The 16,305-nt window shown below is 41.3% G+C and overlaps 1 protein-coding gene across 2 annotated transcripts in view; it reads right to left on the bottom strand.

Annotated features, from left to right (window-relative positions):
* The window catches only part of PCSK1 (proprotein convertase subtilisin/kexin type 1), a gene marked incomplete at both ends in the record, with an annotated part of 40,048 nt that extends 24,408 nt beyond the window's left edge, over positions 1 to 15,640 (bottom strand). For both annotated transcript variants that reach the window (XM_082837357.1, XM_082837356.1), the window contains 5 exons: positions 5,320 to 5,396; positions 6,706 to 6,852; positions 8,798 to 8,908; positions 12,197 to 12,301; positions 15,461 to 15,640. In XM_082837357.1, the coding sequence (XP_082693483.1) occupies positions 5,320 to 5,396; positions 6,706 to 6,852; positions 8,798 to 8,908; positions 12,197 to 12,301; positions 15,461 to 15,640 (620 nt within the window). The remainder of the gene's footprint in view (positions 1 to 5,319; positions 5,397 to 6,705; positions 6,853 to 8,797; positions 8,909 to 12,196; positions 12,302 to 15,460) is intronic.
* Between the last annotated feature and the right edge of the window lie 665 nt (positions 15,641 to 16,305).

Here is a 16,305-nt window from a genome sequence, read left to right as displayed (position 1 = left end):
TTAGGAAAGTGGCTGGTATATAGTAAGAACCCAGGAAGTGTTAGCTATTGATACCATCTCAAAGAAATGGTTTCTGTACCAGAATTTTGGTGTTAAAGTGACTCCTCACTTCCCCTCACTAGTGACTTCCTTGGATTAGTTTAACCTGTACAAGTCCTAGTAGGATGTGTAAAACAGAGCCCCCTCTCAAGCCCTCCTCTCCTCCTCTAACCATATACCAGACTAAAACATCTGAAGGTTTCCTGGTACCAAGAGGATTTTGAAATTTTAACAAGACACTACAGGCTATTTGGGAAACCAGGGTGCTCCTGCAACTCTGACTGGGACCAGAAACCTGAACAAGACTAGTTTTGCAACTAGGGACAATGAGGGTAATTTATGATTTCAGAGTGTTTGGGGGAAAAAAAAAAAATCCGTCTCTAAAACAGACCAAAGTCCACCATTAAGGTATCAATTCTGAAATTCTGGGGATAGTGATTATCTTTTCCCATCACTTCCCTGACCTCAGGAGGGTCAATAAGTTGAGAGAAACTTTAATGTGAATTTGTTTACTTCATGACTTTATTCCATTGTGGAAGCTCCTGGGAGCAGCATGAAGGCTGTTAGTGCCTTGGAGGAGCCACTGACCAGATATGCTGACACAGAGGAAAAAAGAGGAAGGGTTAGCTCTGAGCAACTCTGTCAGCCAGCTCCCTTTGAACACTACTGTACTAGACATCAATTAATTTAGCCCAGCAAGAAATACAAAAATCCTAAATTGACTGGGTCATTTAAAATAAGCCTGTTTCAATCCCTGGTCTGGGAAGATCCCACATGCCACAGAGCAACTAAGCCCGTGCACCATGACTACTGAGCCTGCACTCTAGAGCCCGTGAGCCACAACTACTGAGTCTGCATGCCTAGAGCCTGTGCTCTGCAACACGAGAAACCACTGCAATGAGGAGCCTGCACCTCGCAACGAAGAGTAGCCCCCGCTCGCTGCAACTTGAGAAAGCCCGCGCGTAGCGACAAAGATCCAATGCAGCCAAAAATCAATACATTAATTAATTAATTTTTAAAAATTGCCATCTCTCAAACCACTAAAAAAAGTTTAAAAAATTCTAAATATTGATACTTGATTTATTTAATACTTGTATTATGAATTAAAGAAAGAATAATTCCTAAGGAAAAAAATAAAATAAGCCTGTTTCACTTATCTTTTTTTCCTAAAATACCAAAGATGATTTCCTGTTCTCCTTCCACTAAATGATGTTCCTCCTTTATGTTACTACTGGATAGGAGTCCTAAGTCAGAACAATGTAATTATCTTTAATTCACAGTCTTCCCTAATGTAGCAGGCTCCCACTTCTTTTTGGTCTTCTAGCATTTCCCCCTTTTGGGAAGTGGCCCTCGCTCACTTCTTGTGATTCTCTATCATGAGGCTTGTCCTCCCAGAGAGCATTTCAAGAATTGATGCAGATTCTGGGGGAAAGAATTATATTCTTTCTCAAGAATCTTCAGCTTTAAGTTCCACGTGAGCCATGTGGATCTTGCTACCAGGCAGTGTTCTATTGAGAATGAAGCTAAGTGGAGGTGAGCAGCACTAGGAGATGGATACAGAGTAATTGGTGTCTTGAGTTTCTGGATCTTGCAATGCTTGAAGCTGAACATCTCTTGGGGAAAAATATTTTCATATCTCCATTTTACTTAATCTTTGTGTTAGGATTCTCTCACTTGCAACTGAAGCTCTCCTGACCAACACACCCATTCTCTGAGAAATGCATGCATATTGAACACATAGAAGGCACCTTATGCCTGTGGATTAGCCTTCGTTCCTTTTGTGGAAGGGAAAATTCATTTGCCATCATCGGGAAAATATGCTACCAGAAGTCACTACCACCTGTATTTCCATTTACACGAGATGGAAGACAGCGCCCAAGATAGCAGAGTCTCCAGGTAGAGCCTACAGAATCAACCTGTTGGCAAACATCTCCAGCATTGTACCTCTGTCCTAAAAATGATGCAGTATGACACTACCTATTATTTATCTCTCTTTATATAGTGTTTATCTCTCTTTACATAGTACTATTTTCTTAAAATGTGCAGGATCTTGGTACAAATCGGGGTTGATATCTTTGCCTCCTCTTATCCTCACTTCTCACCTGCACACCTTGAGAAAAAAAGACTTTATTAAAGTGGTTCTATATCATTCTTCCTAGACCTGCAGTTTTCTTTCCTTAAGTCAGGCTCTGAGATAAAAGAACACTATATCATCTTAGAACAATGGTTATAACTGGCATTTAAACAAATTGATTTTTAAAAAATTATTCCAGAAGATAATTTAAAGACTACTATTGTACTAGTTAAAATATCTTTGCCACACATGTTATAAAATAGAAGAATAATCTGTAATTGGTGTTGAAATACTGATCACAAATTCATGCCAGATTAGTAGTAAGAGTTACCTGCACTTTTAAGATTTTGTTATTTAGTGATTCCTCATTTGATTTGCAGAGGAGAATTCAAATGTAGCTTTTATTAACCTCATTTACATAGTAATAAAGAACAGCAGCAACACAGATAGTTTGGAGAGATAATGCCCTTGGAACTGGGAGATAATAGGTCTCTAACTGCTATAAAGGCCAAGACAAAATGGGGCCATTCATTTTCTAAACCTAAGGGATTTATTTCTGACAATATGCTAGAAGGGTAACTCTACTTTTATTATACATTTTGATAAATGATGGGGATGCTAGCTTTTTGGTTGATAGTCAAGAGGACCGTGAGAGATAGCTGCTTATTGTGTAATTTTCAAATAGCAGATTCTGAATTGGCTTAGAAAATTGTCTCTGCTTCTGCTCTTATCAGATGATACTATTCTTGTCATGCTTTTTTTCTCAGTGAAAGGAGGTCTACCTTAGTTGCTAAATGAAAAACCTTGATCATTATCATCATCATAGCACACATTTAACTTTTTCTATATACAAGGCACTATCCAAGCCAATTACATATATAAACTTATTTAATCCCCCTAAGAACCCAATGAAGTAGGTACTATTATTACCTCTTGAGTAGATGATAAAACTAGTCACAAAGAAGTTAAATAATTTGCTCAAGGTCACTCACCTATTAAGTGGAAGATCTAAGATTTGATCCAAATCTAGCTGCAAAGTCTGTGCTCTCTTGTTTGGCCATGCTACACTAACTCTATGCTATGTGCAAGGTCCATGGTCTGCTATGCTCTGGAAGCTCAGAGTTTTCAGGCACAAAATACATACAATTATGGGTTGCTTCCTTGGGGCCTTTGGAACTCTGTGAATTGGGGGAAATGTGGCTATTATCAGTACCATAAGTTGAGAGTCCCTTTTTTTGGGGGGAAGGGAAGAGGGACATCTGAATTCCCCTTCTCATGAGTACAAAACTCTAGAGAATGTCATTTCACCAGGTATTCACCTATAATGCATCTACCACACAAGTTATCACCCACTTTGGATCCTGGGCCAGACCCAGTACACACTGCCTAAGAAGGAGGCTGACACCTTCAGCTAACAGTCTCCTCAGCTGTGCCCATGTGGTCGGGAGCAGATTTCCCTCTTAGTCTTGATCAAGGGGATGGATTGAGAGTTGTCATTTTTACTTCATTCTAGGAAGAGTGTCCTTTTCTTCCAAGCACTTACTGCCCATTTCCTTAGGAAGCTTCTTTTAGGAGGGCAGGGAACAGATACCTTGTCACCATTTTAGGAGACGAAATAAAAAATAAAGGCAGAGTGAGATGAGTGATTTCCTCAAGGTCATCCTCCCTCCTGGTAATTGGCAAAGCCATCACTACCAGGCAGGCTAACATTACAAGGTCATGCTCTAAAAGAACATGTGTTCCTCCTGGTCTTGCACTGCCCTCACTCAGAAATATGGCTGAACGTTTGTCTTGGGGGGGTCCTGCTCTAAGTTCCTGAGATATCCCACTTTCCTCCAAGGGTGCCCTCTCATGGTTCCTTTTGTATTGTTACTGGAATGTTCTAACCTCAAGGGCTGTTTGCTGTTAACCCCTTTAAGAGATAAACCCTAAAAGAAGTAAATGGTACTGAAAGAACCCTCCCCAAGCCTCCCCTTCCCCTCAAGGAAGAAATATACACTCGGAAGTTGAGGCCAAGTCCTGGAGCCCCAGCCTCCCTTCCTGGGGTTTGTTGGCCTTCTGGAGGACAATCCAAAGTAACAACTTTAGGTCAACATTACTACACCAGCCACAAGGGAATTCTGAGAAAATAAGGGAGAAGGGGAGAGGGAAACTGAGAGCAAGAGAGAGAGAACTCTATTGACCCTAATTGGTTAATAATCTGAGAGAGGAAGAAAGAAAAGGGAAGCACTTTATGTGGCATCCACGAAGAGCTTTTCCCTACTTGCTCTTTCCATCCCCACTTGTAGCAGCACTCATTTTGCCTTGGCTTTCACCTGCTTTGGTGCAAGTTTCTTTTGGGTGGAGCAAATGAAGAGGAAAGTGTGAATGTCTCCTTGAAGTCTGTGAGAGACATCATTATGCACAAAGATGAGTTTTCACATGGGCGTGGACACTTGAGGCTGTGTGCCTAGAGGGTGAAGTTCCCTTGGAGCTAAGAAAAGAAAGGTTAAAATGTCTCTTGCCTTTGGGTCCTTATTTGGCCTCTTGCTTCGGTGGGTCTGGCTCTTGGCCTCACTCGTCACCTTGGGGCTGCTATGGAAAGTTAATTTAGGGATCAGAAGATATCCTTTTTCTCTTCCCTTTAGCTTTAGAATACCCAGCAGAAATTCTGGAACAGGCTACTAATTAGCCCAATGCCCCGGAGACTGTGTTGGATTTGAGGGCCAAGCCCACGGTATATTTCTCGTCTGGTGCCTTGTCATATTCTTCTGAGGGAACTAGTGAGCATGGTTGTGGCCGACATAGGAGGTCGTGGGGATTTGTTACCTTGGTCATCTATATTTCTCTTCATGACTGACATCAAGCACGTTGCTAGTAATAAACGATTCATAGAGGAATTGGGGGCGGGGGGGGTGGACTCAGATTTTTATTCTTTATGTCTCAAACAATTTTTTTTAAGCCATAACTATTCAGTAACATTTGAGGGGAACATTTCATAATGTAAGAAGAAAGTTTAATTGAAATATGGTTCTATAAGCCCAAAGGAATATATAAATAGAAACTTTTGTTTCTGTTTTAAAAGCAACAAAATATTGTGGTATGGATGGTGTACATGAACATTTTCTGAGAGCTCAAATGTGGATTATATTTATAGTGTAATTTTCTCAAGTAAGATAAAAGCATTTGAAAGCACTTACCCCCACCCCAAATCCACATTTACTCACTTGTTCTCATTTGTGGGATCATATCGGGGAAATGGATCATGGTCATTATCGTTAAAATCATAGCTAGCCTCTGGATCCTAAAGAGAAAACAAAAAAACACTGTAGCATCATAAAAAAAGCAGTACTTTCCGAGTCTTCTATCCCTATCCTATTCCCATCCTGGCTGATAGCTCGAAAGTCTGCATTTTAGAGTTTCTGGCCCAGTTTCTGATCATTTATCATCCCCATAAACCAGGCAGAGGTGATATACACAGAAAAGTGAGTCATCATCCAATTCTCAGTGAATGTTTCCAAACCTCTAGCTCATACTCTCATAGGATATTAGAACAGAAGGAGTCAAAGTTTACTTAGTTCAACCACCTCATTTTCCAAATGAGAAAATTGAGGCCCAGAGAATTTGAAGGGCTTAATTAAGCTAGAGCCCTAGTTAGTGACACTTTGATGCTCATCTTTCTTAAGAATATCGGTGCAAAGAGCTGGCTGTGGGCTGGGGCTCAGGTCTGCAGTGATCTCCTTCAGCCTCCTCAGTTAAAATAAACATGTAATTTAATTAAAGAGGCTGTGCTTGAAATTCAAGACAAGCTTCCAGGTCCCACCCCCCTTTGCAATCAGATTGCTACACTTAAACATCTTCCACGTAGGAATTGTATCACTACTACTGCTACTTCTCTATGTTTTCCATATCTTTTAATAATTCCTAATCTTTTTCATCTCTTCTTTTCCTTCCTGTTTCCTTTGCTCTTTAGCTGGGGAATGTTGGTTGAGTAGAAGGGATGAGAGAAAGACAAGGGGCAATATTCAGGATGAAACACTGATTTAAAGACCTAAAACATTATGGAGAACTTCATAACCAATTAAGTAAATAACTTTCATTTACTTATTTCCCATTTTTAGTAAACTTTTCTCAGCTTGTCATTTTTGTATTGTGTAGAGCACGCTTTGATTTGCATGGAAGGAATCACATTCACATAACTTCACAATGTGAGAGATATTGACCCATAAGGGATGTCAGCAGGAAGACTGTGAAAATGGTCTCAGGCATCAGGCTTGATTTGATTGCTTTCATGTCCCCAAATACTGAGTGGCATAGAGTTTGAATGGCTTTTAATAATTTAGCTGATGTTAAGTGCCTCCCCCTACCCCAACACACATGCTTTTGTACAATCCTTGGCTCCAGCAAATTCTTTCGATGCCCAGTGATACAAAAAAAAAAAAAAAAAAAAAATTATGTGCACTGGCAGAAGGGTGAGGGAAGTGGCAAAACCGTGGCCCGTCATTACCAGGGCTGACATCAGAGTAGCCTCCTGCTTGAGGGAAGCAAAGTCCTAACTGTGTGTCAGTGTAGACAACTCCCTAAGTTGCAGCAATGGGAGGGCTTAGACTCACATAGTTGTCATAGATGTCTGTGTGATTCCACTCCAAGCCATCATCCAGTACAGTGATAACAACTCCTTTGCCTGTGATGCCTTTTTGCCAGACAGGTATCACATGGAGGTCCAGCTTGGGCAGGGCTGCAGTCATCCTAGTATCTTGCTGATAAAGAAAAACCAAGAAGCATTGGTAAAACCATGACTTGTTTGCTGCAAAATAAGAACTGAAGCTCCAGTCTGGAGACCCATCTTTCTTCTTCCTGGGGTCACTCTATTCGTTAGAAGCGGGCAATTAGGTGAAATAAAAAAACAAAGTTAAGGGTGAGACCAAGTGAATCATCAGAGTGCTGCTCTTTTTCCAGTTGTTCCAATGGAAAATCACTCAAAAGGATGAATCACCCTGTGCCCCTTGTCTTTGAGCTGCGTGGCTTTGAAGAAGTTCATCCCTAAGTTGCTTTCATTTATAATTACGTGCTCAAGCTTTTCATCTACCAAAGCTTTATTTGATGTCCCATGTTTCCATCTCCCCCCAAATCCTGAGCCTCACTGCCACACTGAATGTACTTTATATTGTCTGGTTCACAGCTCTTCATGGATGTTTTTATAAATTTTCTAAAAGAAAAGACAGAACCTGGAATGCCCAGGAGGCTGTGGTCTTACCAAGACTTGCAATCTAACTGCATATGTCCAAGTATTAGTGATTTAGGGAGTAAGTGCCTGTGAGAGAAGATTTGGGATTTGTTTTCAGATAATTTTTCTGTTAGTTACTGTATGTGGGACTGTAAGGAAGAAGAGCTAGACAGCAAGAAAACAGATATGAGCACATCCCCAAGCATTCAAGAGAGTTGCACTAGAAGAATGCCTGCTTTTTAGTGAAGAGGTCAACAAGATATTTATAAATAACAACAATCAAAAGTATCAGTGAATGCATTGGCACCTGGCTGATGCTCCTCAGAAAGAGGTGGGGGCAAAACAAGAATTTACTAGGCCAGCATGAAGCTGAATCACAGGAGGCTGGAACTACACACAGATTGTTGGCCAACGCCAGAGAAGAAGGACTCTCTGTCAGTCAGAAGAACAATCATAGAGTGTGGTTGTTAAGAATATGGCCTCTGGAGCCATGAATTATGCCCCCTCCACTATAATTACGTGATTTTGGCAAGTTATTCAACTTGCCAATGTCTCTGTCTCTTCATCTGTTAAATGGGGATACTTACTATACCTACAACAAAATGTTGTGTGAGAACTAGATGAGGTAACTCATGTCAAACATTTAGAATAGTATTTGACACATAGCAAATGCACCAGTGTTAGCTAATGAGTCTCTTCTGCTGCAAGGAGTAGGTATTGCCTAGGTTAAGAGAGTTTCAAGAGGAATTGATCTCCTTTCCCATCCATTATGCAACAAGGATGTCTAAGCGTTAGCTTATGGTTGTCATGAAAATTCATCTTTTATAATATTCTCAACAATAAACACTTCTATTAACATGTATTACTACGATAGAGGCTTAACATTAAAACAGAGGAGAGCACTCCGTAGGCAAGCAGGAACACTTACAGTTTCTCCACTAGGTGCCTACATTCCAACAAGGATTTGATAACTATCTTAAAGGTAGAACTGGTTCGCAAGTCTGGACCTCTGCAGATAGATGCCTTTTGTCTTTCCTTGTGTTCCTTCCTTTAGCCTAGTTCAGAAATTCTCACCTGTAAGCATGTGCAAATTGCCTCTCAGGGCTATATATACTGAATCATGTTCACTGTACTCTTTGGGTGATTTAAAGGGTTCTCAAGAGTAACTTTGATCAAATATGTTTTTTTGCCATGAGTACTGTTTTGGAACCCCTAACTTGCAAGACATGATCCTTCTGTACTTATTCCAGATAAACTTAAGAAGACAAAAGGCAACAACCCTTCCTCTCATAGTAGCTAAAGATCTGTGTTTCAGACATCCTCACATAGTAAAGCAGAAAATCCAGATCATGGAAGGTCCCGTCAACCCTAATCTCTAGGTAACACAACCCTCTGCTGAATTATCTATCATTAAAAAATCTGTTGTGCAGATATAACAAATAACCCAGGTCCTACACAGTCCTTCTGTAGGTACTTACCAAGTACCACTGCTGATTCCACATCGGATCATTGAAGAGATCTAGTGCTGAGTCTCTTAGAACTGAACGTTTACTTCTCTCTTTTTCATACTGTTGTTCAGCCCATAGCACCTACAAGGAGTTTTAGAGCAAAAAAATCAACAAATAGCCACCTCTGGTGTAATCATCTTCCCTCTAACTAGCTCTAGTACTCTCTCCATCAGAGTTCAGGCAGCTCCACAGTGTTTTCGTTTGACTATAGATCAAACTGGCAGCTCAGTGAGAAGAAGGGATTGCCCACTGGTGAGATGAACATTTCCTCTATTACAGTAAAATGTACCTTTAGGGGGAGGAGAAGCAGTCAGTGAAGTGATGATTCCCTCAAATTATTTACACTGTGATTACAGTGGAAGTAAAAGTTCAGCCTGCTTTCATCAGCAAATGGACCATATTACTCACTTTTATATTGAGGTTCCAGGGTTCTGTGGCAGAAAATTTGTGCATTTTCGTGGAATGAGTCAACAAGCTAAGAGATCCTAGAACTGCTGTTATGTTGCTCTTACAGCTTAATTTCTCTTTATATACAAAAATAGAAATTGCAAATGTGACAAAAGAAAAGAAAGGCGCTATGTCTTGGCAGATTCGAAATTCTGCCTCCTCTATTCTTCAGCCTTCTGTTTAAGTGTATTTAATATGAGAAACAGATCCAGGGTGATGAATGAGCACTACTGACCATGCACACTTACCATTGATTTAGTTTCATGTATTATGCAAGGACACCTGACAATACAAAAATTACCTTCCCCACATTTATAGCATAATCCTATTATACTTGAGGCCCTGAGAGGGTGAGGGGCTGCCTTGTGGTTATATTCATTATGAGATAACACCATGCTCTAATTTGGCTGAGCAACATGACTCTTTCCTACCCAAAACATATCCTCTCTTCTGTACACATGATGATAGTCCATGGTGTGATAGGATATTTTTAATGTGAGAATACTAATGAGTCAGATCCAAAAATAAAAACTGAAAAATAATTTGCAGCTAAAGGATAAAACCCTCCACTAAGACTGTCCTGAATTTCCAATTAGAAAATGTACTGCAAACCTATTATAAACATTGGGAGGGACTTGAGAGTTGGAAATCAGTCACTATAATTTATTTTTAAAGTGGCTGTGTTTTCAAGCGTAAGTGTTTTGGCTTAAAATACCTCAATGCTTGGAATATACTGCCTGTCTTCTGAGTTGGTCTTTGGGAACTGGCTGCTAGGGAACAAGTACTAATCTTTGAGGGGGAGAGTCACTTACAGTTGGAGATTTCATTAACAGACTTATAAAGATAGCTTATTGCTGCATTTCAGAGTGCTAATCTGAAAGAATATCATCCCTATCAAAAAAAAAAGGAGCAATAAAATGAAAATCAAAAGCAATTTTTAAAAAATGGAACATAAGAGGAGACACTGTCATCTGATCAGATAAACATCCAATTGTTGGAAACAGTGTTATGATTAATGTCATTCACTCCAAATGCCATATTAATCTCTGTAAGAGCAGACCAAGTGGAACAGAGCAAATTAATGGTGTCCTTCTATTATGTATATAATAAGTATCATGTGCTTAGTTGTAAACAATCCTTTTGATTTGAAAAGGGAATTAAAAATCATCTAGTCTAACCTCCTACTGCAAGCTTCAGTGTGTTCTAGGGTTTTTCCTGAACTAAAGTTATTCTGGGTATAACTTTTCATAGGATTCTATAGACTCCTTTTTTATGAAGTTATGCTGAAGAGTAAATTCTTAGCTCTTCTTCCTTATGCTTTGAGATTTCTCCCCCAAATCAATTATTAAGGAAATATCTAAAGAATAGAACTGGGCCATCTGTTCATTTTAGTGAGATACTGAGTAATAGTAACAGTTAGGTCTGCTCCACTCTATCCAATTTCCTCCTATTAAGATGAGAAGGAAGGTCAGTTTTACTTTCTTGTGCATTAATGTCAGGCATGTATTTAGGCAGACAAGGAAATCTCTCTTGTTTTGCCCAAGGGCTAAGCCTAGCCAGAGTGCTAGAAGTTGCCCTACTTTCAAAGCCCACATACAATTAGCCATCTGCCTTGGGACCGCGAAGAGAAGATTTCGCTGGACAAGAAACGTTTAAAGTAATGTTCAGGGCCTCTGATTAGGTCTCTCACTTCTAGCCATTAACTTGGGTAAAAGCCAGCAATGGTTGTTTGTGAGCTGTGGTGTTGCTGTCTGTGGTCCTGATACAGCATTCTTGGTCTGGGTTTGGTTGCTTCTTTCATGTTCGAACACTGGTAACCCAGGCCCAGTCATTTCCTACTCTCTTAATCTGTCTTCCTTTTCTTCTTTTTTTAAAAATTCTATCAGTTGCATAACAAATAAAATAGCAAATTATTTTACAGGGTTCACGAATTCCTGTACTTTAAACAGTTCTAGCACCTTTCTGTCACTTATACTTTTCTTTATGGGAAGTTGAAAGTATGTGTTGTATCTCTCACAAAGCTTCCAGAGTTCTTTAGAATGTCCTAGACAACAGAAATCATGTACACAGATATCAGGCCAGCCAGGATAAGTGTTCACCAGTATGGCAAATTCTTGTGAGACGGCAATGTTGTGTATGCAGATTCCAATACTTCAAATTTCTATTTCATTTCAACATTCTATTGGTGTGTTTGCTGACCCTGAAAACAGACTTCAAAATCAAAAGGTACATTAGATATACATGAAATTGGCTCCACACTTTACCTATATCCATTCTAGACATTTCCTGCTGTTGCCTAATCATTGAATATGTATACAGACCAGGATAAAAAGAGATCAAATGCTTTGGATCCGACTATACAATACTTATAGAAACATTTGCCTCATGAAGACATGGATTTAAAGCTCCTTCAAAAGCACTAGTTCCCTACATAACCAAACCAGACAGAATGGCAGAATGTTTTTTCAGTTACACTGAAATGTTATTAAGAACAGGGTTTATGTATTATATTTCTTTGGCATCATCACATCGGATATCAAAGTGCTTGGTACATAATAGGCATATAGTAAAAGTTTGTTGATCGATTGTATTGTCAAACAGTTCATCAGTGCTGCCACTTGATTCTCATATTCATTTTCATGCTCTTAGACTGGATTTGTGAGCTAGTGTTTATAGTGTGTGTGTGTGTGTGTGTGTGTGTATATATATATATATATATATATATGTATAAAATTTAGTCAACCAATTCAATCTGATCCAGTTATTATTATGTGCAATTATAACACTATGGAGATAATAAGAAACACTACAGATTTTGTGAACACAATAAAAAAAATCATATTTGCTTTTGCTCTTGTTAGCAATCACAAAGAAGGCAGATAAGTCAGGTTACTGGTTTGAAGACAAATGCACAACACTTACACGATCATCATCAGATAATCTCTTAGTGATATGAAGGGCACTCCTTCGAGACCTCCGAGGATGGTTTTTATGTTTGAATAAGTAGTGATTTTCAAGTGACCCAATCTATAAAAGAAAAAATTAAAATAAAAATCCTCTTTCCAAAGTAAGTATCTATAGGTTAGGTTGAAACACAGCTAACTTGGAGACAGGCAGCTTTTGTTAAATCCATTTCTTGTATTGAGGTTAACTTTTTTCTTCATGAGGAAGACACTGATAGAAGCCTTCCCTCTCAGTGTGTTGAGTGAGACGAGCTTCATGACATTATCACTTGGGCTCACAGCATACTTGGGAGCCGTTGATGCTTCGGTTCCATGTATTTCAGAGGAACCACATTTGCTTTTCTAGGTGATGTTATTGTGCAGATAGACGTTTCTTAAAAAATATTCATTTTGTCAAATTTATTCTGTCAGAGAACAATAATTTGTGGAAGGCAGGCAAACCCTTTGGCACGATATATAGGCAGTGCCACATTCAGCTAGAATAATTTGTTACGAAATATAGCCATTGAATCCATAGTGATAATTATTATAAGCTACTAGTAGTGACCATCTGACTTTCCAATAGTTCAAGGCTTTGAGGAAGAAACCAGCATGCCACATTTAGGACAGGTGTTCCACCTTGGAGTGTGTAAACTTCTCTGGGTGACTGTCAATACATTTGGTCCATTTAGAACTAAGTTCATTATTCTTTTAAGCTAGTTTCCCTTTATTCAAAATAGTACTTAATTTGAACCTACCAAATTCTCTAGATGCCCTGTATGTTTTTAAACTGAGACAAACAATTGACAATGCGTTATTTCAGAAGAACTACATTCTTTAAATTGGTGTTTCTTATCACCTAGCGAATTTTTTAATAGAGATGCTTAGGGCCTGCTCCAAGCCTGAACCTCAGGGGCTGAATCTGCTATAAGCTTTACGTGGAGTTGGGGAGAGAGAATATTAGCCATAAGAAAAGATCACCAGTGCTTAGCTCTGTTTCTGCTATCAACTGGTTTTGCTTCTTGTCACCCCTGCCCCCAATCCTAGCTTTTGAGGCCTTAAGGAGCTCAAGATAGTGATGCTAAGTTAAGTGTAAACAAAGGAAGAAACAAGCAGAGCCAGGAAAGCACTATCAGTCTTTTACAAAGAATTATTATTTTAAAAACATTTACTAGTAATGCCATTTAACTGGAAATATGCATATGCAAATCACATGCAAGTATAGATAGGTTTTCCCACTATTTTCTGAAGCCTCTTGTGACTATGCCACCCCTTCCTTGAAGATCCTACCAAGAGTACTGATTTATTGTTATTTATTTATTTATTGAGACTTGTGATTTTGAAAGACAGTCCGCATAATGAATGGTCCGGGTTTGGATGTATGTCTGGGGCTAATAAGATGAGAAAATGAAGAGGGAGTTATTTTTTGCTCTCTCCTCCAATCTCCTTTCACACAATTACCAATGCTATTTAGCTACCCAAAAGATTAAGTTCCCAGTTTTTTTTTTTTTCCCTCATAGAACACACAAGATTTCCATGATGCCCACAGTACCCACCCATACAGTTCTGCCCACTACTCACTCTCTTTTTAGATCCCAACAATGCCTTGTGGTTTCCAGAATTATAAGTAAGTCACTTTCTTTTTTATCTCCCTGGTTTCCCACAAGCTGTTTTCTATGCCTGGAGTGCCTTCTCCAATGTCCTCATGTTCTCCAGGGCAACCTTTGATTCTTCTTCCTAAACCTGTGCAAGTGTTTCCTCCTTGGGCTGTCTTCTTTCACCCCTCCCCAATTCCCTTCCATCCTCAATCCTTCAATCAACAAGTATTGAGACTCCAGGAACAGCTTCTTTTGCTATACCAATTGCTTGCAATTGCAGTCATTTGTTTCTAAACCAGTCTCTAGACTCTTGATTCCTTGAAAGTTTATTTTCCTCCTATTATTCCTCAGCCCCTAACACGGAGCCTAGCACAGAACAAGGACTGGACAAAAGCAGAAGTATGGGTCTGCTACTGGGACACGGAGAAGAGAATTCAATATGCGTATTGACTTCCCTGCTGGGGATTTCAGACAGTTTGGCTCATGAAGTTGGAGAATGAAGCCTCTGGGAAGGAAAGGCACATTCCCCAGTGGATCTGGATCTATGGAATTGCCAACGCCCACACCCCATTACTCATCCATGACTTCAGCTGCATCTCTACCACCACCTCTAGAAAAAACGCGCCAAAATGTTTTACAACTCCTTCCTCCCTCCCGCCACCCCCCCACGCCCCGTTTCCATGCACAGCAACTCACAAGGCAAGGAATGAGGGCTTGATTCTGAGCCAAGGGAAAGGAAAGCTCAGATTAGAACTCACACCCCCTGCGGTGCACAGCTAAGGAGCCCCCTACATAATGCCTTAACGGCCCCCCACCCCCCAGCTGTCTATTAAGCCAGGCCTTGCTTGGACGGGCAACAGCTTTTTTCACTGGATGAAACCCCTGGAAAGCAAATACGCATTTGGCTGGGGAACAAGAAAGATATCCTTTCCCCAGTCACTTCGGCAGCTTGACCCTTCAGGGGAACTGACCGAGCAAAGTTGTGAAGCTCGGACGTTGCAAGTTTGCATTGAGAATCCAGAGCTCGCGGTAGAGGCCCGGAGAGTTGGTCCCATGTCTTTCACCCACCTCATTCTGCCACTCCATAGCCCCCGAGCCCCCGGGTCGCGAGGCCCGGCCACTGACACTCTCCCATTGCCCTGGGCGTATCCTCGAAGGCTGCCGGCGAACATCTCCAAGCCTGCTTGGCCCCTTGAATCAGGACTTGGATCTGCTGCTGCCATATTGAAAAGAATGAAACAGCCAGCTCCTGACGCAGACCCGCGGAGTCTCAGGGGACAGAGCGCACTGCCTCTCCTCTGGGCACTGGTTAGTAAGAGCCTGCGTGCATCTCAAGTTCCGTGAACAAGCGTGGAGGGATTTTTCTTCCAAACCGCGCGGGAACGGATTTCAATTCCAGAGCGGACAGCAGCAAGACTAAGCTGTACCCAGCTGCAGCGGCTTGGTTCTGCCTGGCTGCGCCCAGCCCAAACAATAAATAAGGCAAGCCTTCTCCAAGCGCGCCAGGGCCGAGAGCTGGAGAAGCTCCCGCTCCTTGCCACTGTGCTCAGGAGAGTGCAACCTGGGACTCCCACATGGGAGATTACGCTCCAGTCCCGCCAGTCCCCTCGAGCCCCAGAAAGTTTTTTGAAAGTGCAAACTCTTACCTGACCCAAAAGGTCATAGCCCAGCTCCTCGGCTATCGCTGAGGCTGCCTCCGGTCCCCCGGGGATCTCCGCCGCCCATTCATTCACAAACTGCCTCTTCGCTTTTACATTATTCAATGCACACCAAGCGCAAAAGAGAGCGAAAGCAGTACACTGCAGAGTCCAGGCTCTTGGCTCCATGGCTCTCCCACTCGCTCGCACACGAGTGGGAAGGAGAGGGGGAATGAGAAGCAAGATAGAAAAGCCAGAAAGGATCGCCCCTTCCACCCTCCGGCTCTGGACCACTTCTCGCTCCCGGTTGTTCTGCGACAAGACAGAGACGCGCAGGAGAGGCTGGGCGGCGGCGAGCGCTCAGTGCAGCGCTTCGGTCTCCCGGTCTCCCGGCAGAGTGGAGCCCCAGCCCTTCCGAGTCGGAATGGAAATCAGTGTTTACACGTCAAATCTACGAAAGCCATCTCTTGACGTCAGATCTACCTGGACTAAGATCTGGATGGTATTCCCAGCGGGATGGAGAAGCGGCTAAAATAAGCAGCAGAGAAGGAAAGGAAGGAAACGTTTGCTCGTATCGGTTAAGTCTGCTCCCGTTCTGATTGTAAATTCTGTAGCCGTGAGGAACACCTTCACTTCTCAAAGAGAAGTGCCCCATTTGAATATAGCTACCACGAATCAAAGATCTGGTGTGCAGCACACTTTCCTTCCCTTCTGTCCGTTTTCTTTATCTTTACTTGATTATCTTGTGTAAGAGGAGAAGGGAGGGAGGAGGATTCTTATAACGGCCCTGTGGATATCGGCACCTGCTATGAAGAACAGGGCTTTTCAGTCTTTCAGATCGGACAGAGGCTGGG

Source organism: Leucopleurus acutus (genome assembly GCF_964270905.1).
Source record: "Leucopleurus acutus genome assembly, chromosome: 3".
Lineage (NCBI taxonomy): Eukaryota > Metazoa > Chordata > Mammalia > Artiodactyla > Delphinidae > Leucopleurus > Leucopleurus acutus.
This window is presented reverse-complemented; position numbering and strand designations above follow the sequence as displayed.